General features: G+C 37.3%; 1 protein-coding gene across 1 annotated transcript; it reads left to right on the top strand.

The window, feature by feature from the left end:
- Nucleotides 1-22,738, top strand: LOC105441196 (serine/threonine-protein phosphatase 6 regulatory ankyrin repeat subunit B-like). Its single transcript, XM_030993608.1, has 10 exons — nucleotides 1-241; nucleotides 419-594; nucleotides 8,619-9,327; nucleotides 9,469-10,779; nucleotides 10,855-11,010; nucleotides 17,399-17,833; nucleotides 18,815-19,053; nucleotides 21,283-21,433; nucleotides 21,791-21,827; nucleotides 22,384-22,738. Exons 1-10 carry the CDS (start codon nucleotides 1-3, stop codon nucleotides 22,649-22,651), a joined length of 3,723 nt encoding a protein of 1,240 aa, XP_030849468.1. The 3' UTR covers nucleotides 22,652-22,738.
- The last annotated feature ends 2,279 nt before the right edge of the window (nucleotides 22,739-25,017 follow it).

The raw sequence follows: 25,017 nt of genomic DNA, 5'->3' as shown, positions 1-25,017 counted from the left end.
ATGGCTTGGAACAGGTTCCAAAGAGCAGCCCTTTCTGAGGCTAAAAATGATGATTTGACACATCTCCAAGCAGCAGCATCCAATGGTCACCTCGAGGTTGTACAGGTTCTCATTGGCCAAGGAGCAGATCTAAATAGGGCTGGTGATGACGGCAGGACACCTCTCCACGCGGCATCATCCAATGGTCACCTCAATGTTGTACAGTTTCTCATTGGCCAAAAAGCAGATCTAAATAGGGCTGGTAATTAAGGCGGCAGACCTCTCCAAGCGGCATCACTCAAAGGTCACCTCGATGTTGTACAGTTTCTCACTAGCCAAAAGGTAGATGTAAATACGGCTGATGATGATGGCAGGACACCTCTCCATGCGGCATCATTCAATGGTCACCTCGATGTTGTACAGTTTCTCATTGGCCAAGGGGCAAATCTAAATATTGCTAGTAATGGTGGTAGGACACCTCTCCATGCGGCATCATCAAATGGTCACATCGATGTTGTACAGTTTCTCATTGGCCAAGGGGCAGATCTAAATAGGGCTGGTAATGGTGGCAGGACACCTCTCCATGAGGCATCACTCAAAGGTCGCCTCGATGTTGTAAAGTTTCTCACTGGCCAAAAAGCAGATCTAAATAGGGCTGTTAATAATGGCAGCACACCTCTAGAAGCGGCATCACGCAAAAGTCACCGCGATGTTGTACAGTTTCTCATTGGCCAACAAGCAGATCTAAACAGGGCTGGTAGTAAGGGGCGTACACCTCTCCAAGTGGCATCATTCAATGGTCACCTCGATGTTGTACAGTTTCTTATTGGCCAAGGAGCAGGTCTAAATAGGACTGGTAATGGTGGCAGCACACCTCTCCATGCGGCATCATTCAGTGGTCAGTTCGAAGTTGTACAGAACTAGAATTTAATTCGTCACGAAGACGAATAAGGTGGTCTGTCTAAGTCTTATGATAGATTTGAGAATGGGAGGAGTTATATAGACATGTAAACAATGATGATCATGATGAACATGGTGAGGATCATGATAGTAAAGGTGATGATGATGATGATAATGATAATGTTATATGACGATAAAAACGATAAAGTTAATGATGATGATGAGCAAAAGCATGATCCTGACAACTGATTAAAAATATTGAGGAAATATTTAGATAGCAAATAGTCTCAGCTACAACATACTAAAATTTGGGAGAAAACTGTTGAATAATAACCGAGATACTGGTCAAAACACATTGTCATGCAGAGTCATGTTTTGAAAAAAGTGACCTCCCATAGACATAACACGCAAATATGACAAATTATGCATTGCCGCCTTTAATCGAATATTTTACTATGATGACGTCATCTGAATGATAATATAGGACAAATTTCTCATAGAAAATTATCTCAGCTACAACATATTAAAATCTGGGTGAAAATCGATCACTGATACGTGAGATAATCTCAATTAAACAAAGACAAAAATGACGTCATCAACAAAATACATTTTTTTGAGTTTAGATGCCAATATTAAGACTTTGTTTCACTTTGTACGAGTCAGGGTGGTATGAAATCATATCTCCAACTCATGCTTTTTCCAACCATGATATAAAAATTGGGGGTCAATGGACTATCTGAAGAGCTATTTCGATTTTTGAAATTGGATGTTTTTGCCCATATATGCTATGTATTACAAGAGCTCGCACGCACGGACATTATCTTAAACGGACGCTCATTCCGTTATTAATGGGCAGAAAAAGGTGAACAATGTATCAAAATGCTTGAAAGAATGTGTCAGATATGATGACGGAAAAAAATTGGCGATTTCATGTTGCCAAATGCCAGGACACGCGAAAACGCGCGCCCATGCGCGTGTGCGCATTTTTTTGCAAAATGCTTAAAATGGCCTAAAACGTATGCAAAATGAATTTGAGACGATTTGAAGCATTTTTATTTTTTGCGCGCGCGCTAACGCGCGGACGTACGCATGCGCGCGCGTTTTCTGACCTGAAACTGACCGGACGGATATTGACCCTAATCATGATAAATATAAATGAGAAATGCCTTTCCGTTATGAAGATATGATCATGAGTAAAAAGTACCAAAAAAAACACAAAATGGCGCCTGGATGACGTCATGAAGACTTGATGACCTTGAAAATGTTCCTGTCACGTCTTATGATAATGACCTATGACTGTGCCAAAATTGAACGAAATTAACTAAACTGATCGTGAGTTATCGTCGGAACAAAAAAGTGGGAACAATAATTAAAAATAAAGAATAAATAAATAAACTAGAAATTTAATTCGTCACGAAGACGAATAAGGTGGTCTGTCTTCAAGTCTTATAATAGATTATAATATTTACTATATTGAAAAAGGGAGAAGTTATATAGACATGTAAACAATGATGATGATGATCTTGATAGTAATGATTATGATGATGATGATCATGATGATGTTGATGAGGATGATTATCATCATTATGATAATGATGATCATGATCATGAGCGTGATTCTGACATCTTATCGGAAAAATGAGGGGTGATTTAGATAACATATAGTCTCAGCGACAACATACTAAAATTTAGGAGAAAAATGTTGAATAACAACCGAGATACTGGTCAAAACACATTGTCATGCAGATTCATGTTTTGAAATAAGTGACCTCCCATAGACATAACACGCAAATATGACAAATTATGCATTGCCGCCTTTAATCGAATATGTTACTATGATGACGTCATCTTAATGATAATATATGACAAATTTCTGATAGAGAATTATCTCAGCTACAACATATCAAAATCTGGGAGAAGATCGATCACCGATAAGTGAGATAATCTCAAATAAACAAAGACAAAAATGACGTCATCAACAAAATACATTTGTTTGAGTTTAGATGCCAATATGATGACTTTATTTCACTTTGTACGAAACAGGATGGTATGAAATCATATCTCCAACTCATGCTTTCTCCAACCATGATATAAAAATTGGGGGTCAATGGACTATCTGAAGAGCTATTTCGATTTTTAAAATGGCATGTTTTTGATCAAATTTGCATTATATTGCCCATAGCAGTACGCGCGGATTTTGAACTTTGACGCACGCTCACGGCCTATGAAGAGTGACTGAAATTAATGTAAATTGTCAATTACATTATGAGGAATCCAAATCATGTAAACATTTTGAATTTGACCTTTTCCGCGCGCTGTGAGCGCGCACACCGCGCGCGGGGACACTTACGGACGGAAAATTTTGAAATGCTTAAAATGACCTGATTCGTACTCTCGTTTAACTCTTTGTTTGCTTTGTTCGCCGATTTGCACGGACGTAGGCGTGCCAACTTCGCATTTTTGCACAGATGTATACGAGTCAATTAGACATTCATAATACCGCTCGCAGTGTGTAGCCACGCGTTGCGTTTACTATTGTTTACATTGTATACATCGCACACTTTCCGGTAAACTGTTTTTCTTCATAGTGTTACATTCGAAATTACCGTGTATTTAGCGGTTTTCTTTGGATTTTTTTTACTGATGTTACGATGGCACCTGCTGGAAAACGTCAACGTGTGTTTAGTGTAGAGGAGGCTCGAGATCTTGTTACTATGGAAGCATGGAGCATGGACTCTGATTCCGACGAATCGAGCAGTGACGAAGACTCTAGTGATAAAAGTGTTCCCTGAGAGTAGACTGATAGAATAAGAATGAATAAAAATTAATGAAAGAGCTAGAGATGACAGCAAGAAAGAGAGTAGACTGATAGAATAAGAATGAATAAAAAAAATGAAAGAAGGAGATAGAGATGACAGCAAGAAAGAGAGTAGACAGTGATAGAATAAGAATGAATAAAAATAATGAAAGAAAGAGATAGAGATGACAGCAAGAAAGGGAGTAGACTGATAGAATAAGAATGAATAAAAATTAATGAAAGAGCTAGAGATGACAGCAAGAAAGAGAGTAGACAGTGATAGAATAAGAATGAATAAAACTAATGAAAGAAAGATGTATCCTGTCTTGCCGTCATCTTTATATCTTTCTTTTATTATCTTTATTCATTCTTATGCTATCAGTGTTTACTCTCTTTCTTTCCGTCATCTCTATCTTATTATTATTATCATTTTCCTATCTATATGTACCCTATGTCTTGCCGTCATCTGTATATCTTTTTCTTATTATCTTTATTCATTATTATGCTATGAGTGTAATACTCTCTTTCTTGCCGTCATCTCTATCTCATTATTATTATCATTTTCCTATCTATATGTACCCTATGTCTTGCCGTCATCTCTATATCTTTCTCTTATTATCTTTATTCATTCTTATGCTATCAGTGTTTACTCTCTTTCTTTCCGTCATCTCTATCTTATTATTATTATCATTTTCCTATCTATAATTATGTACCCTATGTCTTGCCGTCATCTCTATATCTTTCTCTTATTATCTTTATTCATTCTTATGCTATCAGTGTTTACTCTCTTTCTTGCCGTCATCTCTATCTTATTATTATTATCATTTTCCTATCTATATGTACCCTATGTCTTGCCGTCATCTGTATATCTTTCTCTTATTATCTTTATTCATTCTTATGCTATCAGTGTTTACTCTCTTTCTTGCCGTCATCTCTATCTTATTATTATTATTATTTTCCTATCAATATGTATCCTATGTCTTGCCGTCATCTCTATATATTTCTCTTATTATCTTTATTCATTCTTGTGCTATCAGTGTTTACTCTCTTTCTTTCCGTCATCTCTATCTTTTTATTATTATCATTTTCCTATCTATATGTACCCTATGTCTTGCCGTCATCTCTATATCTTTCTCTTATTATCTTTATTCATTCTTATGCTATCAGTGTTTACTCTCTTTCTTTCCGTCATCTCTATCTTATTATTATTATCATTTTCCTATCTATATGTACCCTATGTCTTGCCGTCATCTCTATATCTTTCTCTTATTATCTTTATTCATTCTTATGCTATCAGTGTTTACTCTCTTTCTTTCCGTCATCTCTATCTCATTATTATTGTTATTTTCGTATCAATATGTATCCTGTCTTGCCGTCATCTTTATCTCTTTCTCTTATAATCTTTATTCACAGTAAAGTCCTTTCATTTCATATCACTATTTCTCTCTCATAATGTCTCTCACGTCCGTTCTCCATATTTTATTCATTGCATACTCCACTCGTCAATCATTTCTGATAATAAGCTCTCTCACAATAAAGTAAATGGAAAACAATGCAATATAGTTTATATTTTAAGATTGATTCATTCTTTCTTTGTATATCTATGGCTGTGATAAATGTACTTGAAATCAATTTTATTGAGGGGTAAAGAAGGTGAGAGAACAGATGCGGTGAACATTCATAATGAGACATTTCAATAAGATGCTGATTATGTCATGTATATCACATATAATATATTATGCCTATACCATTTTTACATGCTCATACCAGTGGGCAAAATCAATAACATTCTCTTATTTCTTATTGACTTATCATGGCACAACAAAGAAAAACATCCCCACGACGTCCCTTTTCATGCCCCGCTAAACCGGACATTGACAATAACCTGGGGTAATAGGGATTTCAATGGGCAGATTAGCCCATTGTCAAGGGTGGCTGAGCGGGGTACTTTCAAGTCTCTCCCTATTGAACTTCTTTTCTTCAACAACCTAAATACTAACCTTCTGAATTGTTAGAATACTTGAGCAAGGTATGTAAAGAAAGGTAAGAAGTCCACCTTTCTAATAGATTCGATTTGAAGATGTCTTATCATTGCTAAATAAGAAATTCTAGAGGGATAAAAAACTGCCGTAAATAAGAAAAATTAAACATTATATAATTATGATTATTATAAAAATGATAATTCAAAATATAACAAATGACGGTTCATCGAAAAGCACGTTTTCCGGTCTACAACTTTGCTGCACAATATTTTTCATCATGATCATCCAGTGAAGAGTTATAGCCTCTTGATTCAGCAGAGTCAATAAAGATTCCCTCGAAATGTGTGACCCTAAAAGAATGTGGCACAGGGGGGTTTTTTAAGTGGCGCATAAAGAGTTAATAGTTTAGTGATTTTGAGCAATTTTAAATTTTGACGCGCACATACGCGCGCGTCATGACCTTTATGTGACCTTTGATGACATGACCTGTTGACCCTTGACCTAAAGTATATGTGACATGAATATGAATGACCTTTGCTGATGCATCATGAAGATATGATGGATAACGTGATTTCACAAAATGGCGCCTGGATGACGTCACGATCACCTAATGACCTTAAAAATGTTCCTGTTACGTCTCATGATAATGGCCTATGACTGTGCCAAAATTGAATCAAATTGACTAAACCAAACTTGAGTTATCCTAGGAACAAAAAACGGGAAGAAATAAAAATAAATAATAATAATAATAATAATAATAAATAAAGAAAATTCTGACGAAATCAATAGGTGGTCTGTCGTTGACAGACCACCTAATAAATAAAGAAGAAAGAAAATTCTGACGAAAACAATAGGTGATCTGTCGTTGACAGACCACCTAATTATTTACATGATCACATTCATGTTTTATTCATTCTATTTCTAATGCTTTCTCACTGTTCTCAAAACACATATGGAAAAAATGCAGAAATAAAATCGAAAAATCACTATCATTTGTGTTGTGCATAGTTTTATCTAGCTTGATGTCTCATGACAATTTGTAGGGAAAAGCAATCATAGCAACAATTGCTGAATTTCAGCAACAATTATGCACCATTGCTGCTCTTCAATATGACTATGATATGCAGTACGAAATTAATCTGTCATGACTCATGATAAATTCGTTTAACAATTGATTCTACCTGATTGATTCCACTGTTCGCAGGATTTAGTAGAGAGAGAGAGAGGTAGTACTGATCATTCTCACGATTAACGATGATGTTTTATTTTCATTTGTTCATTGTCTCTACAATTCTATTTACCTTTTTATGTTAGGCTTCCTGGGAGAAGTTTCATTTGTTGTAAAGGATTGTTTGGCGTGCACCCAGTAGGTCCTTCTGAATCCGAGGTTGCTTTTCTTCTTTTGAATGGATTTCAACAACATCAAGCACGCGATCTTAATCTTTAGAAATCGGATCGCAGTAGGATCGGGTAATGTGCGTTGTGCTTTAGAGACTGATATGTGTTTCATTGGTAATTCTCTTGTCTGTCCCAGTCGACTGGCTGCCCCTAAAAGGACAGGGTGACATTAAAAAAAAACGGACAAACAAACTTTCGATAATTCAGGACAATCTTTACCGGTATCTGTAAAAAAAAAAGTTGTAAGAATGTAATAATATATATTTGTGTCCTTTTGTATACCCTAGCTGTATGATATGTAGCCGCATAGGTCCCCATGATAATGTGCTGAAACATTCAATGAATTTCTTCCCACTGGGTAACCATTTACTTCACCTGGGTGGGGAGTGGCAACCGTAGATTATAATGACTCGCCAAAGCACATTAGTGCCGCGCGACGGAACTCGAACTATAGATCAAGACACATCTACAAGACACGTCGTATTTTAGGGGTGCATTTTTCTGCCACAATGTTAAAAACATCCATTGGTAGTGCTTCTTGCGAAAATTGCGTATCATTGATGAGTTTTGAAACGGTTTTATCTTTGATCGAGCCTTGGTCAAGCTCTAATAAACATCAGATTGAACACAAAATAACTTTCCAAAATATTTTTAAAGCGTTTTTAATGATTTAAACACAGACATAACATCATGCTAATGGTTTAAAATGGTGTGTCATTGATACTGGAGAAATTTGATCTCCTATGAATTATTGCATTGATCACAAAATGTTCCCTAAAACAAACCCCCACCCCTATCGAATTTGTAGATTTTGATATCATATTTTTCACGATAAAATGTCTTCCTTCCTCACCTTATGGGAATATGCATGTACGTTTTTATTGGGTCACCCTGTAAAGGCTAGCCTTTTGTCGACTATCTATTGAGCGGAGTAAAAAAAGGAAACAAGAACTAAATTTAGGTCATATTTATATTTCTACAATATATGTTTTTTGAGGAGGCAACTAGCATAATTCACACGCGAAAGACGGTTGAGTGCGTTAGGGCCATGATACAGCTACTGGAATAGAGCAGCGTCCATTGTAGCCTGTACTAAACGTTATGTCATACAAGTTTCGTGAGATAGTGCTGTTTTTTGTATTTCGGAAAAATAACATTGCCATATCTGTAGGTATAGCCCGCTTATACACATTCGAAAGGAGGTGATGGATAAGTGACATTAACAGGAGAATGTAGGACCGTCGTGTTTATTCGGAAATGGAACGTACCGATGCAGCTGATATGAACGATTAATAGACTGTATAATGAGAAGAAGTGATCTCCTTTGTGGGCAAGAATAATTACGCCATCTAAATGAAGTTTGCAGGCGCATTAAACGAATGCAAGTCGTAATAATCCGAGCAGATAACAAGCGGCACGGTATAGTCTATCTATCTATCTTCGTCCCATTGCTTGGAGTCGTTAGAGGCGACGCTAACTTCATGTCTTCATCGGCTGTAATACAGTTCTAGTTGGCAGATCAAATAGCCTATAGTTTAGTTATAATACCCTAAATATTGCAGGCAGATACTCAGATCAGTTGGATTCTTATCATGGATGGGGACAAGATTCAAAGAGCAGATCTTTCTAGGGCTGAAAATGATGATTGGACACCTCTCCATGCAGCAGCATCCAATGGTCGCCTCGAGGATGTACAGGTTATTATTGACCGAGGAGCAGATCTGAATAGGGCGGATAAGGATGGCTGGACACCTCTCTACACGGCATCTTTGTATGGTCACCTCGATGTTGTACAGTTTCTTATTGGTCAAGGAGCGGATCTAAAAACGGCGAATGAAGATGGCATGACACCTCTTCACGCGGCATCACTCAAAGGTCACCTCAATGTTGTACAGTTTCTCATTCGGCAAGGAGCAGATTTAAATAGGGCAGATAGGGATGGCTGGACACCTCTCTATGCAGCATCATTCAATGGTCAACTCGATATTGTAAAGTTTCTCATAGGCCAAGGAGCAGATCTTAAAAATGCAGATAAAGATGGCAGGACACCTCTCTACATGGCATCATTCAAGGGTCAACTCAGTGTTGTACAGTTTCTCATTGGCCAACAAGTTGATCTTAATAGGGCTGGTATTGGTGGGCGCACACTTCTACACGCGGCATCTTTAAATGGTCATCTCGATGTTGTAGAGTTTCTCATTGGCCAAGGAGCAGATATAAATAGGGCTGGTAATGATGGCAGGACACCTATCTACGCGGCATCATTCAACGGTCACCTCGATGTTGTACAGTTTCTCATTTGCCAAGGAGCAGATCTAAATATGGCTGGTAATGATGGCAGGACATCTCTCTACGCGGCATCATTCAAAGGTCACCTTAAAGTTGTACAGTTTCTCGTTGGCCAACACGCAGATCTAAATAGGGCTTGTATTGGCGGGCGCACACCTCTCCAAGCGGCATCACTCAAAGGTCACCTCGATGTTGTACAGTTTCTTATTAGCCACGGAGCAGATCTAAATAGTGTGGATAAAGATGGCTTTACACCTCTCCAATGGGCATCATTCAATAATCACCTCGATGTTGTACAGTTTCTCATTTGCCAAAAAACAGATCTAAATAGGACTGGTAACGATGACAGCACACCTCTAGAAGCGGCATCACTCAAAGGTCATCTCGATGTTGTACAATTTCTCATTGGCCAAGGAGCAGATTTAAATAGTGTGGATAGAGATGGCTTGCCATCTCTCCAAGCGGCATCACTCAAAGGTCGCCTCGATGTTGTACAGTTTCTCATCGGCCACGGAGAAGATCTAAATAGTGTGGATAAAGATGGCTTGACACCTCTCCATTGGGCATCATTCAATGGTCACCTCGATGTTGTACAGTTTCTCATTGGCCAAGGAGCAGATCTAAATAGAGTTGGTCGAGATGGCAGCACACCTCTAGAAGTGGCATCATCCAATGGTCACCTCGATGTTGTACAGTTTCTCATTGGCCAAGGAGCAGATTTAAAAACGGCGGATAAAGATGGCAGGTCACCTCTCTTCGCGGCATCATTCAATGGTCACCTTGATGTTTTACAGTTTCTCATTGGCAAAAAAGCAGATCTAAGTAGGACTGGTAATGATGGCAGCACACTTCTAGAAGCGGCATCACTCAAAGGTCACCTCGATGTTGTACAGTTTCTCATTGGCAAAAAAACAGATCTAAATAGGGCTGGTATTGGTGGGCGCACGCCTCTCCAAGCGGCATCATTAAATGGCCACCTTGATGTTGTACAGTTTCTTATTGGCCAAGGAGCAGATCTGAATAGGGTTGGTCGAGATGGCAACACACCTCTAGAAGTGGCATCAATCAAAGGTCACGTCGATGTTGTACAGGTTCTAATTGGCCAAAAAGCAGATCTAAATAGGACTGGTAACGATGGCAGCACACCTCTAGAAGCGGCATCACTCAAAGGTCATCTCGATGTTGTACAATTTCTCATTGGCCAAGGAGCAGATCTAAATAGGGCTGGTATTGGTGGGCGCACACCTCTCCAAGCGGCATCATTTAAGGGTCACCTCAATGTTGTACAATTTCTTATTGGCCAAGGAGCAGATCTAAATAGGGTTGGTCGGGATGGCAGCACACCTCTAGAAGTGGCATCACTCAAAGGTCACCTCGATGTTGTTAAGTTTCTCATTGGCCAAAAAGCAGATCTAAATATGGCTGGTATTGGAGGTCACACACCTCTCCAATGGGCATCATTCAATGGTCACCTTGATGTTGTACAGTTTCTCATTTGCCAAGGAGCAGATCTAAATAGGGCTGGTAAAGATGGCAGCACACCTCTGGAAGTGGCATCACTCAAAGGTCATCTCGAGGTTGCACAGGTTCTCATTGGCCATGGAGCAGATCTGAATAGGGCTGGTTTTGATGGGCGCACACCTCTCCATGCGGCATCATTCAATGGTCACCTCGACGTTGTACAGTTTCTCATTGGCCAAGGAGCAGATCTAAATACGACTGGTAATTGTGGCAGGACACCTATCCAAGCGGCATCATTCAATGGTCACCAGGATGTGGTACAGTTTCTCACTGACCGAGAAGCAAATCTAAATAGGGCTGATATTGGTTGGAGGCACACACCTCTCCACGCGCAGTTAATTGATAAAGGTAAGTTCAATTGGTAAGATTGATTGTAAGATTGATTGACTCTATCGACCCCCTCTCGGGGTATGTTAGTACAAACATATTTAATCATAGTATCAATATAGCAACAGTATAACAATGATAAACATGTGGCAATATGAACAATGATTTTTTTTGGTGTGCACCTCCATAGGGGAAGCCTCTCTCATTAAGGCTCTGTGTTTTTGCTTTAATTTCACTTTAAAGATTGCTTGATTTTGTTATTTGTTGCTGCTAAGTGAGTTTGTATTGGTCAAGGATCAGCTTAGTCAACTTACCAGGAGTAATTTGGTTTGAATGTTGAGTATCTTATGTTTTCATTTTTGTACTTGGTTTCTGTATTCCCTGAACTCTGATGTTCTGCCATTTGCATTCACTTTACTGTACATTTTCTGGCATATCTTGTTGTACACTTCATTGAGTCTGTGATCTTTGTATTCTAGCTGAATGAACTGTTGTGCACACATACTCCTTTTTTGTAATCATCTTAAGGTATTTTCCTGTTACAATGGAGGGTGTTAGACTTTTGAAAGTGCTCTTGTGTGTTACACTTGTTACAGAGCTCACAGTGATTCTGACCTGTCTTTTGTTGTAAGGAAATGGTGGGTGAATCCACACATTCCTGTTAAAAGCAGTTTGAAGTTCTGTAGTAGACCAATATTGTATTATAGTAATACTACAGCAAGTTTTCAATTGAGTACTTTACTTTTTTGCGATATTGAGCCTAACCCAGGACCACAGAATCTCGATGGTCATAACTTTGGTCATGATCATGTTCATACATCTCAATATACTGATTATGCACCGTCAAGTCGTATTTGCTATGATTTAAATGCTCTATATCAGTTGAAGAGACAGCCTTACCAGCTGCTATCTCAGCCTGTGTGGACCAGGGTTTGTGAGCTTGGTATCGGTCGCCGATGTCAAACTTATCGCGGACGTAAGCCACGTAATCGTAGGGTCCCAAGGTCACAATACTTTGCACCTATTTCTGTGCCATCCAGGCGCGGATCCAGGATTTCTTAGGGGTGGGGGCCCAAATTTGAAATCAATTTGAAATGTAGTGTGCTGAAATATGAAAATCATGCCGGCCAATATTTTGCTCAGTGGGGGGGGAGGAGGGGTGGGGGGGGGGGGGGTAGTGAGCACTAATTTTTTTTGTTTTGGTCCTCGAGAATTTGAAAAATTGCATCCCCCCGCCAGGGGGAGGGGGGCCATCTCCAAAAAAAAGCTAAAATTAACGTTAAAAAAAGGGGGAGGGGCAGGCCTCCCCCTTGGATCCGCCACTGGTGCCATCCACTGGTCTCCAACTTGGCCTATGGAATGCACGATCCTTGACCAATAAAACACATGCAGTTACCGATTTAGTTTTAGACAATAACCTTGATATATTAGTCATAACTGGGTCATGGCTATCTGGGAATAGTAACAGGGATGGTCACACTTTGGCTGATTTAAAGTTATGCTTGCTTAACTATGATTTTATTCACTGACGCCGTAAATCTTCTCGGAGTGGTAGATCCACAGCTCGTTGTACTGTAAATTCCAATGATGATTTTTCTTCCTTTGAATCACTTGATTTTATAATCAAACTTACCCCATCCTCTGCTGCTAGAATGTACTGTATTTATCGTCCTCCCTCCATAAGTAACAATAGCGAGTTTTCGCTCAGCAACGGACAGACCTTCTACGACACAGAGCACCCAGGTTTACGGCCGTCGCACACATACAGGCCGCCCTTGATACAATACGCGGTTTCGCTTTTCGGTGAATGCGTACGTATAGTACAGAGGTATTGCATTTGCAATTCCATTTGGCAATTTTCGTAATGTAACCAAATTTAATGCATACGTCTTTGTGAAGTGCCTCGTTACAAACTATTTCAGTCACCTGATAAGAATAATAGTATTTCAATAGACAGAATCCAAACTGCATACATTATATAGTTGTTGCCAGTTCGAAACACATTAGGGGTATTTCGCAAGCTCATTGCGGACAGAGAATGTGCGGTTCGTGTGCAAAATCGTGAAGCTATTATAGTAACAGCAGGGTTACCGCTGAGGTACTGAAATCCGGAACGGGTTTTGGCCAAATCTACGGGCGTTCTCAATAACGCCCCAAGTGAATAAACAGCAAATCAGCGAGCTTGTACCAAAGCTGGTGATGGGAATTTCGTCGTTTAATAACGAAGGATGACGATTTTCAACGCGCAGGGGCGGATCTAGCTCTTTTTGCTACGGGGGGGGGGGGGGGTATACGGGGGTGGGGGGGGGGGGGCAGTGAGCACTAATTTTTGTTTTTCATTTGAACAAAGTGCCAACCAATATTTCGGGAGGGGGGGGGGGGGGTAGAAAGCACCTTGACCAGCCGAAGGGTGGATTTAAACCACCTACCCCCCCCCCCCCCACCCAGATCCGCTCCTGACGCGAACGGCTCTTCGGTGAGTTTTTGTTTTCTTCCGATTCTTGTTTCTCAACCATAACAAAGAAGATAAACATGTGATAATATGAACAAATATATATATTTACAAATCAAGGCGAACTGGGCAATTCACCCTCCTACCGCTACAAGTTTGCCTAACAACATTGCTTACTTGTGAGCTATCATTTACAGTATTACCATCTACACTTGGCTCTTTTAATTATCCTAACAAATTTTGCTAATTTCTTTAGCTGGCAAGCATGAACTGTATTAAAAACCTTATCCATTTGCAATACACTTGATCTAGAGCTACTACTACACAAGTTATTTAATATATACATTTTTCTCTCATTTTGAAAGAATGGACATATACAAATATAATGAAATTCATCACCAATATCGGTTGATGTATAAAGTGGGCATTGCAAATCATGTACTACTACATTTGCATCAAATCTGCGTTTATTAAAGGTACTATGTCCCATTTGCAAGCCAAAAAATGAAAAAGTTAAATTCCAACTGCATTTGTAAGATAATACTAAATTAGAACTTCCCTACAAAAGGTTAGGCTTGAAAATGTCTTCAAGTGGGAAAATAACGACTATTAGTTGTCAAATCGACTTTAGGGCTATAGAGCCCAAAAGTAATAGTCTTGATTTTCAGACAATTGTACCGAATGGTAATACGTTTTATGCTGCGCAAAGATTTAATCAGTTTAATCTTGGCCATCACAAGAAGTGGGTTATTGATGTAGACAAATGCTCATGTACCCTTTGCAACTCTTTTCATGTATGTTATTACCAAAGAAGAAAAAAAGCCAGTCAGTCACTCAATAGTGTCTGACAGTGAAGTCTAGCAAGTAAACGGGTTTCCTTGCATAATTTGAATATGAGGACACTGCTAACGTTTAAATTTCACAGATAATACATACATGACATATTCATAATTCCTGCAAAGTTCTACAGCATTTCAGGTTGGCTGCAAAAGGGACATAGTACCTTTAACAGGTAATTTATGTGTTTTACATCTAAATTTACTTAAAGTTATTGCTCCTTATGACATAATATCTGCAGGTACATTTCATAAACGTATTCTTAAATATCCTTGAGTTCGTGCAAATACGATTTGACCACGTAGCTGCATCCATTCCTGAATAGACATGTCAGAAAGCCTGATTTTCCCAGTATTCAATATCCAGGCAGCGCTATATCCTTCTCATTGAGCTCGCCAGACGTTCCCAAGTCCTGTATAATCAAAACTGTCTGCAAAAAACTCATTCCATTTTGACTTTATATTAATTAAAGTTTGGTATGTCGTACGTCCCGGGTAATGTACTGTACAGGGGCGGCGATTTCTTTTCATGACCGGGGGTAATCTGTTTTCCGTTGGTATCACGGTAATACCAACGGAATACAGATTTCCTCAATATTAACTTGTACATGTTTAAGGATATTTGCGAGGATGGTAGTGACCGAGCGAGAAGATTTTTGCATTTGTATAAGTCTAATCGCTGCACTCTTGGGCTCTCTATAGCTAAAAAGAATGTTGCAGTCTTTAGTTATTATTTGCTTTACATTTTTGGGGAGCAATTTTTCAACTTTCCGAGAGGGGGTGATCCCCCTAGAATGAATGAGGGGGGGGGGGGACTTGCCCTCCCCCTCCCGTTTCCCGGGATCGCCGCCTCTGTTACAATTGTAAATTTATCTGCCATTCCCTATTTCTAATTAATTATTATCATTATTCTTTTAAGAAAATATTTAAATCAGATGTTGATATTGGAGATTTAAGGGGAGATGACTATAAGTCACTGATAGATTAAAGTCAAATACCAACCTTCTTTGTTAAAGGGATAGGTCAGTTTTGTTGCAGAGGGCGCTTCACAAAATAAAGTGTCAAATTTGAAAGAATATACCATTTAAATGACAAAATCATCTTTGTTTGATCAAAATCGGTTCAGAGACAGCTGAAATATTCATAAATATAACCATTTCTAATATTTGCGGTGCCCCACAAATATTCGGTTATTTTGTCACAGCCGTCGAAAAACGAGCCAATGCCAGCCAATGCCAATATCGGCTTTTTGTTGGCCTTTTCGTGCTGGTTATAATACGCACAACCAGCCGGCCCGTGTATTGTTATGATTAATTATGAATAATTAACGGTTACCATATTTTTTGGGAAAGTGGAGCTGAATTGATCGTATTAAATCTAAATTTACACATTTAGGGGTCTAAAATTACCTTCGGAGCAATTTTAGGTTCTAAAAGGGCACTAGAAATGTCATAAATAAGAATGTAAAAGCAATAACTATGTACATTGAAGGCATTTGCGGTCTTAAACATTACTTTAAAGAATATCATAGTCCTATATAGGCCGTTATTTTTTAATGATTAATGTATTATATTGCAATTAATGAAACCCGTCGAAATCCACGGACAGCTAGAGCAGATGAGAAATACATTTTGAAATATGAAACATGTCAGCTTCATACAGATAAAAGAGAGAGGAGTGAAGGAGGGACTGCATGGGGGACCACGAGGACCACATACCATACACAACATTGTATGCTTGACAATGTGCTTCAGAAAGTACATAAACTTTGAAAATTACGATCCCAGGGTCCGTAGGGATATTACGATCTTTCATGTAATCATTATATTGTAATGTGTTACCTTAGTAGTAGTAGACTTTATTGGATAACTTGTTTAGCACAAGGCTAATCTGCCACAAGGTCCATTGCATATAAATAAAAAGCAAGTTGAATATACAACAGTTTAACACATACAATAGCATTAAACAATACATATGAAAATAGTTTACAACATACTGAAATGAATTATACATTGATTGATTACAATGAGATACATAATTGACATTTAGCTGATAAGAAATACATGCATATGATAGGAAAATTATAAAATATTTATTCATTTATTAATTGAGGAAATAGGATAACAAAATTATAACATATTTTTCAAAAAAAACGAAAAAACAGCGACAAAAAAACTGTGTAAATTATAAAACACAAAAGTATATAATACAATAAGATGATAGGATTTATATAATAAAGATTCTGTTATTCGAAAAATATTAAATCAGAAGGCAATAACGAAATCACATATATACCTTAACGTACTATACACGTTAAATATTGACTGAATTGGGCAATTGGGCAACCACATATATATAAGTTACTTATTTATTTTATCAGTCAGACACAACTTCGGCAAACCGAAAACAAGCAATATCTTCGAAAACAGCGATTTACGTACGAGCAGTGAATACAGAGCCCTCTTATTTTAGTGTAAGGCAGTGTGTACAAAAGGCATGGGTAAAATCAACCTGTTGATATATGTTTTCAAAATTGATTTGGTTGTTTCTTTGTGTGCCCTCTTGTCATCACAACCAACTGCAAAGTATGATGCTTAAGCAGCATCTTGGACCATGTAGACTGTAGAGAGAGAAACAAATATTAAAAGCATTCCTGATAATGTAATCACAATGTAGGGGTATATACCAATTTCTAAAAATGGTACATTGTCGCTTTGATATTTCCCTTTGTAGGTGCCACTTTTTCCAGAAAGGGCCCCTTTTTTGTTAACCCCTCCCCTCCCTACTTTTGAAAAACGCTCTGCCGCCGCCTCTGTGCACATTTGTTTACAGTGAGTGAACAGATGAGATGAATAAACTGCCGTTTCTGCTGTATATTCTGTGCTATATAACACCTGATTTGGTTGTTTCTTTGTAGATCCAGCCGTTGGTTCAAAACAGGAAAGCGGGGGTGTCGAAAAACAGGTGGATAGCGAAGCAAACGTACACACCTCAAAACTGGAACAGCTTAACTTAGACTCTGCATCTTCTGAACAGGTCGTAGAAGATGTTATTCACGATTCCATGGGGGCATCCGACCAGCAGGCAGGCTTGATACGCATCGAGAAGTATGGCATTGAAGTCCAGTTTCATCCAAGTGAGATTTGGGGCGTTGAAGACATCCAGGCAGTACCTGAAGTTCCAGCTGAACTGGCAGACTTGTTAACGGAGGACCAAGCAATCATTTGCGTTGGTCTTAAGGCGTCACCGTCTGATGCGAAGTTTAAATATCCAGTAAAAGTGACGATGCCCCATTCAGCAATTTTCACAAGTCCTGATACTGCATCCATTGGGACGTACCATCGAAAAACCAGTAAGAATATAACTAAATTAATAATAACCAAGTTTTGTAATTTCTGTAGTATGTGAAAAATTGACTCGTCCTGCATGTTATGTTTCTAGAGAATGTCACATATACAAATTTACATCTAAAAGTATTTAACAAAGGCCCTTCTTTAACCACCTTTCATTGTTAAGTTATAAAAAACAAACAAAATCATTAAATTAACAAGGGGAATGATTAATTTAGATGTGAAATGCAAATCTTTGTTAATACGCATTATCATCGTTCAATTACCCATCGCAACATTGAGCGATATATTTATGCGTACTTCATTAGCATAAATATAATACACTATTTAAAATTGTCGGGTCAGTTTGGGGTTGACCCCAAATGCAACGAAGAGTTTTTAGTATGAATGGCAGCTTCCAACCTTCAAACCTAAATGTAAAGACACTGAAATAACATCTGTAAGATAGATGTATTATTATTTAAAGTTTTTTTAACGTAATTGCTGCCATCTCAGACGCCATTCTTTTTCCCATAAATGTACCTACTATAAAGCAATACTAAGTTTATGATTCTTTTGTTTTGTTTGTAATATATAGGGTTGATAAAAAAGAACGCAAAACCTAAGGGCTGCAATTTCAGCGTCAAGTTGACAAAATGTCATTTGTTTTTGAAAATTGGGTAGATCATTCTATCCCAAACAAAATGACAACAATCCAAGATCATAAATTTCGATAAAGGGGTTTGTTTTTAACTCTTTTTGTGAGATACCGTCTTGAGCGAATTTCTCATTGCTTCAAACATGACTACGTTTTTTTTTCTTTTAAAGAGGTATACATTGGGGTAATCTGTCGTATAATCGTTGGTTAACAAAAATGGGTTACTCACCCTCCCCGTCGCCTCTGCGCTCTCTGAAATTTGTATTTGTATTTACTTTGCTTTGTTTTCGATTTTGCAAACAAGAACAAATTGCGATAACGCATGTCTTTTGTTTTCAATTTAAAGGCTCCGACAGTTTTTCGTTGATTGCTGCTGCCAATGGTGACCCTCGATGTGATGTTAGAGAGCGAGACCTTGACCTCTATATCTCTCACTTCTCTGAATGGTGGATTGTTTCCTTCATCACAAAGGTATTCGTGGGCAAGCGTGTCATCTGTACGCCTTTCGTACCCGAACCGAGCCCTATGAGCACTAAGCATCTGTTGAGGCTCTGCATTAGAGACAGTAACCAAGGGAAAGCGGAGGTATGAACGGGAAGTGGTATTGTGACAGAATGGCAGGAATTCACAAAGGAGGTTTGTCGACAAACCTAGGTTTATGTGCATCATATAACGCGTTTCGATGCGTTTTTACAAACCTTGGTCTGTAAAACGCGTCGAAACGCGTCATATGACGCACATAAACCTAGGTTTGTCGACAAACCTCCTTTGTGAATTCGGGCCAGTTTATTTAAAGACTAGTAAAGTACTTATGTAATATTAGCTTGTCGTCCAGGTTACTGGTTCGGAACAACAGAGCCTGCATATGAGGTTCACCGCAAAATGACTAGCAACGTGGGCTGGAGCAGGGCAAATAGACCATTTTCATATTGTAATGGAGTGTTATGCGCACACTTTAAGTGATTGAATTCACCTGTTAGGAATGATTTAGTTCAAATTCAGAATATAAATGTCATACATTACTTGATGAAAGGACAAACATCGAAGCTTTTCCTGTCTTGTCCTACAATACGGAACGTTTGCAATAGTCAATTTTGCATCGATACAAATCTCATTCACCTGATAAGAATAATAGTGTTTCAATAGACATAATACAAACTGCATAAATTAGTTGTTGCCAGGTTGGACAAACATGATGGCTTGCGATACCTAGCAACACTTCATATGTGCAGTTTGCATTCTGACTATTGAAATACTATTATTCTTAACGGGTGAATGAAATAATTTGTATTTAGGAACTTTAGGAACTGTTTTATTGCACCACCCCCCCCCCTCCATCTTCTTGTTTTTCTTTCTGGTCCCCATGGAAGACGAGCTGCTCTACAGTGCAGCTGAAAATGGGCTACCCAGTCGTTTGTTTTCTCTGTCTTCTTGTTTATTTCATTTCATTTTTTTTGGTGCTCTTTTCCAAATATAATAACTGAATGATAAAGAACATATAAACGAATAATACGAAATTCACAAATAATACAAATTTCATGTCAAAACGTTTAGTTTACATATGTTCATATAGTAACAAAACTTAACATTTCTATAACATATTATTATATATTTCAAGTGTTATCCAAACTATCTGTTGAAAAAAAGCAGGAGATCGCAATCAAAAGCGATGGTTGACTAGGATGACGGCCTCAAAAACAAATCTTAAGGTAAAACTCAAAATGAAAAATGAAGTGTTTAAACGTTATCCTTCTTCCGTTCTCAATGTTGCCTTTTTAAATTTTGTTTTCAATTTAATGCCATGTAATTTTCTTGCTTATGTCAAGTGTAAGCTGTATATTATGTATAAGTTTGGGCTAACTTCTTTTCATTGTACATATATATTCTTTTTATATCATACAAAAATCAGCCTGAACCAGGATACATGACACCGATAAAGGGAGAAGAGTATTTTGTGGCATGGCGTTCTGGTGATCTTAAAGTAACCTGTCAGGTAGACGACAAGGAAATATACACCAAGGCAAGTTAATATAAATGCTTTAGTTACAACGACAAACCAACTCATAATTCACTGATCGATTTGTTGGCTATTCAGAGCAATGTATTTGTTTGGTTGGTGCGATGTCGGTCTGTATGATAGTTCCACAGCGTATTGAGAGACATAGTTGTGACACGCGGACACGTACGCGATCAAATGTTAAATCATGGAGCTGTAACTAGTTCCCTCCCACACACAATCTCTATATAGAAGGGAACTTATTTGGAGCACACCCACCTCTCTCAATACTGTGATGGGGGTATACTTGAGAGGGAAAACAAGTAGTTATGCCATTTTTCTAACCGTAACAGTTGAATGAAAAATTTACATTACAATTAAAGTTACTCGATTATATTATATGAATGTTTATGTATTCTGTCAAATATATGCAACATTTCATACTAAAGGTGTATTAATTTGATATCGCGTACCAATAGAATAATGATAATAATAATATTTTTTATTTAGCATCGCTCGACGATAGTGTGTGTGCGTGTTTTGTTGGGACGAGAGATGTGTGTGTGGGTGTGTGTGTGTGTGTGTGCGTGCGTTTGATTACTCCATCATTTTAGCAGGGGATCAAAAACACTTGATGTATATAGGATGATACCTACGGGGTCTAATGGAGACACATGTAACACCTTTAAACTGTAGCCTTGCAGAGGAAAAAATAATCTTATATTAGGCAAATCGTTAGGACATAAAATCTAATTAAATGACATGATGGGTACATTTAATGTGTATCTAAAATCGTTATTCTATGTCTTTCTTAACAGACACAACAGGAAATTCTGTTTCATAAATCAGTTGAGGTCAATGTACGGTTCATCGTTAACACTCCAGCCGCTGACCAATCTAAAGTCTTCGTTCAGTTCATCTTGGAACAAAGCGCAAAGATGGAAATTATTTGTCCGATGAATCTGTCAGGTAAGTGTTGATCGCTTAAAAACATTTAAATGTAGGCCCCTAGCTTAGCTTTCAGCTTTATAACGAAGAAAGGAAGAAGGAGAAGTAAGAAGAAGAACAACAACATTTAGTAGTATACATGTTAATCTCATAACCTGTTTCAAACGTTTAAACGACAGGAATTAGGTTTCGAAAAAAAAAATACAAGAAATTTTAAAATGTTAACAAATTATAAAATCGTCCCCAGAAAATGTGTCAGAAAAATATTACAGTTGGAAATACCAATGGAATTCAGTATTTGATTGAAAATATATTTAGGAAAAAGGAATCACCAACGTGAAACAGTGATTCGTTTTTTTTCTTCATTTCTTACTATAGGAGACCAGGTGACACCAAGGGCAAAAGGAACTCAAAAGTAGGTCTATCTTTTTATTTTATTTTATTTCGAATTGTTTTATTCCGCTGCTGATTTTGTCCTGGGCGTTACTGTGCTGAACTTTTCGGTACTTTATTTCTGACCACTTTCGCTGATTTTAAGTTGGGTCTGTTGTGCGACTTGGATTTTCATGAAGTTAAGTTTTCTTGGCTTTGGCAATCTATTTGAGCAGTGGTATTTTCTTTTTCATTTCATTGTCAATTAAGTAAGTGACAGTCTTTTTAGATGATCACTAATTTGATTGGTTCAAAGAGTTTAAAAGGGGCTTCGTGAGACAATTCATAGGTTTGGTTATAATATTATAACAATATATTAAATACTGAAGCCTATATATTGTTTGTAACATAATTATGCTCTACATGTAAAGCTTATTTAACACTTTCGCCAAGTTTAGACAGGTTGTAAATTGGCCACCGTTACATTTGTCTAATCAATTAATTATTATCATTGACAAACTTTTTGCCATAACCAGCTGTAGGCCTACATATTAGTGTTTTCATCACAAACTAAATCTTTGTCTCTCCTTTAATCTCAGGCCTACCGATTCACCGGAAGTAACAGATATGCATTTGCTAAGAATCTCACAGGAACTCCTTCCGGATCATTTCTCCGCTCTGCACCTTACTCTGGGGATCAAACCAAGTATTGCACAAGGGATCCTAACGCAGAAGATAAATGACTATCCAGATACATACATGCACCTTCTACAGCTGTGGAAGACAGAATCCCATAGGACCCTGAGAGACCTGGACCAGGTTCTTGTTGAGTCTAGGGCCGGTGGTCTTAGATCCAAGTATAAATAAGAGCAAACTAAGATAGAACATCTAATTACACTGTGTTGTTGACAGTGAAGGTGACTGTTCATTTGTTTGCTGCAGAAGAAATTGTGAGATTTCTTTTCTTCTTCCACGCCTGGTAAGTTAAAGACCGCTGTTTGCGTATTATTGAACCTTATGCCTGCCATCTGACAATTAGTGTACAAAGCAAATAAAAAGGCTCTTTAAGAACTATATGTGCAGCAAAAACAGAATTTTGATTCATATTTTTATTTGAAGTACGTTAATGTGTTAATGGTGATTATACTTTATTAAACTGTTTATCATAAATATCATGTTACCACTTTAGATTATTTACTAAGATAAACACATAGTACGAATTACTTGTGACTTGTTTACTGGTGTAATTGTATAGGCCATCGAATCATGCCTTTTACTGCATCTGATAGGCTGATACTTGTATCTTTCAGTTTTAATGCTATTGATAATGTTTAGCAATTTACAATCTGTTATTGTTAATACAAAACAATTGAAGTACTATGCAATTTGAATGTATTGTGTGTCTGTTTTAGGCAAATGTAACTATTTTGTAATTGATTATGCCAGCTACATGTATAACATTGTAAAATTGAATTGAGCGCAAGCTTTACCTCCTACTGATTAGATGTCATTTTGTAAAAGTCAATATTTTAAAGAAAGTTTTGTTTAAATGTAACTGCTAAGACTTTTGTACCGGTATTGCCCAAAAATAAGTATATATCCTAATGAATGTCCTTTGCTACATGAGAGTTGGACTGTAGTATTCATGCATGTAGATTTAGCACAGTGTAGCTGGTGTCGACCGGTGAGTAAAATTAAGGGTTTTTCTGTAAATGTAGTTTATGCCAAGATGTTATTTGATGAGGTTGCATTGTAAATATTTACACTGTTATATTGCTTACTGAATATCATGAATCAATGAATTGTTTAATAATGTTGAACAGAAAATAATGGTATTGCAATTTCGATAATTGATAAATTGATTATTGATATTTATTCGATTTTAAAATATCACTAAGTGAACATGACAAATGAAATTTCCTTGTACGGATAGAAAACGAATAAGATTTTGTTTTCCCGTTTTTGTTTTGATGATAAAGCTGTAAATAATTGGCCAAAGATGTATTTAAAGAAAAACACTTTTTGTTATGTCAGATAAGATAATATATATATATATATATTTATAGATCTAGAGCCTTAATAAGGTTTGAGCGAATGTACAGGTAAAAGGCAGTTCAGCTTTTCAAGCTGCGATGTGAATGCATTTATTATATTTACTTTGCTCAGAATGCAAGGCAAAGTCCGTTTGATTTAACTTAATGTATCTGATTAAAATAGTGGTATTTGTTTAAAGCTACAACAATGATAATGATCACAATAATGATAACAACAAACAAAACAACACTAATAATAATAACAGTAATTTTAAAGTAGTATTTGCTCAGAGTAGCCTCATCCGTATTAATACTGTTTACCCCGGCTTTTAGGATACGAGGTTTGTAATTGCCTTTTACAGGAAATAGAAAACTGAGAATATGCAAACTGAAATAATAAACATGAAGTGACGTGCATTTTAGAGGATTTTAAATGTGAATTGTCCATTCGGGAGCATGTTTTTGATAATGATTCAATTTCGTTCAAATACTACACAAAAAGATTTTGGAATTCAATTCTAGGAGTAATAGATCGACATAACAAATATGCATGTTTATATGAGGCCATATATTATTTTGTGAAATCAATGCAAGGCAGATTGGAGAGATCTACCTTGAGGATAGCATAGCACTAGAACAATGACATGTAATACACATGGACGTTTTAATTATTTTCATGTGTCATTAATTTTCAACTTACGTTTTTTCCGATACTTCAGGTTACAAGTGAACCAAATGGGGTTTTAGATTATTGAAAAAAGAAATTACGTATTCAAGCAGCTTTATCAATTGTAGCATGTTATTATTCAGATGAAACATTTTCTTATGAAAAGATCAATAACTTATGCTAAAAAAATCACACGAGACAATTGTATTCTAATGAGGTCATATTTATTTATGATGAAACAAGAAATGTAACTTTGAATTTCGTTGAACTAAATAAAATTGATTATCTGTATGTTTTTATTATTCATTGAATGATTTTGAAAGGAGTTACAGAATAAACTTCAAACTTGCATACAATATGCAGGGCAGGCGCGTACTAATCTTAGTAAAAAAAAGGAAAAAAAAGTGGTAATGGGTGACCCCAAAAAGCCGACCATACCCCCGCCCAAAGACCGATCGGCCAAATGTTCAAATTATGGGACAACAAAAATAAAATAAAAATGTACTCGGAACCCCCGCCCCCCCCCCCGCTTA

The sequence above is a fragment of the Strongylocentrotus purpuratus genome, unplaced genomic scaffold, assembly GCF_000002235.5.
Source record: "Strongylocentrotus purpuratus isolate Spur 01 unplaced genomic scaffold, Spur_5.0 spur5_scaffold_20, whole genome shotgun sequence".
NCBI lineage: Eukaryota > Metazoa > Echinodermata > Echinoidea > Camarodonta > Strongylocentrotidae > Strongylocentrotus > Strongylocentrotus purpuratus.
Note: the sequence above shows the minus strand (reverse complement) of the source record. Positions and strands in the feature narration are given on the sequence as shown.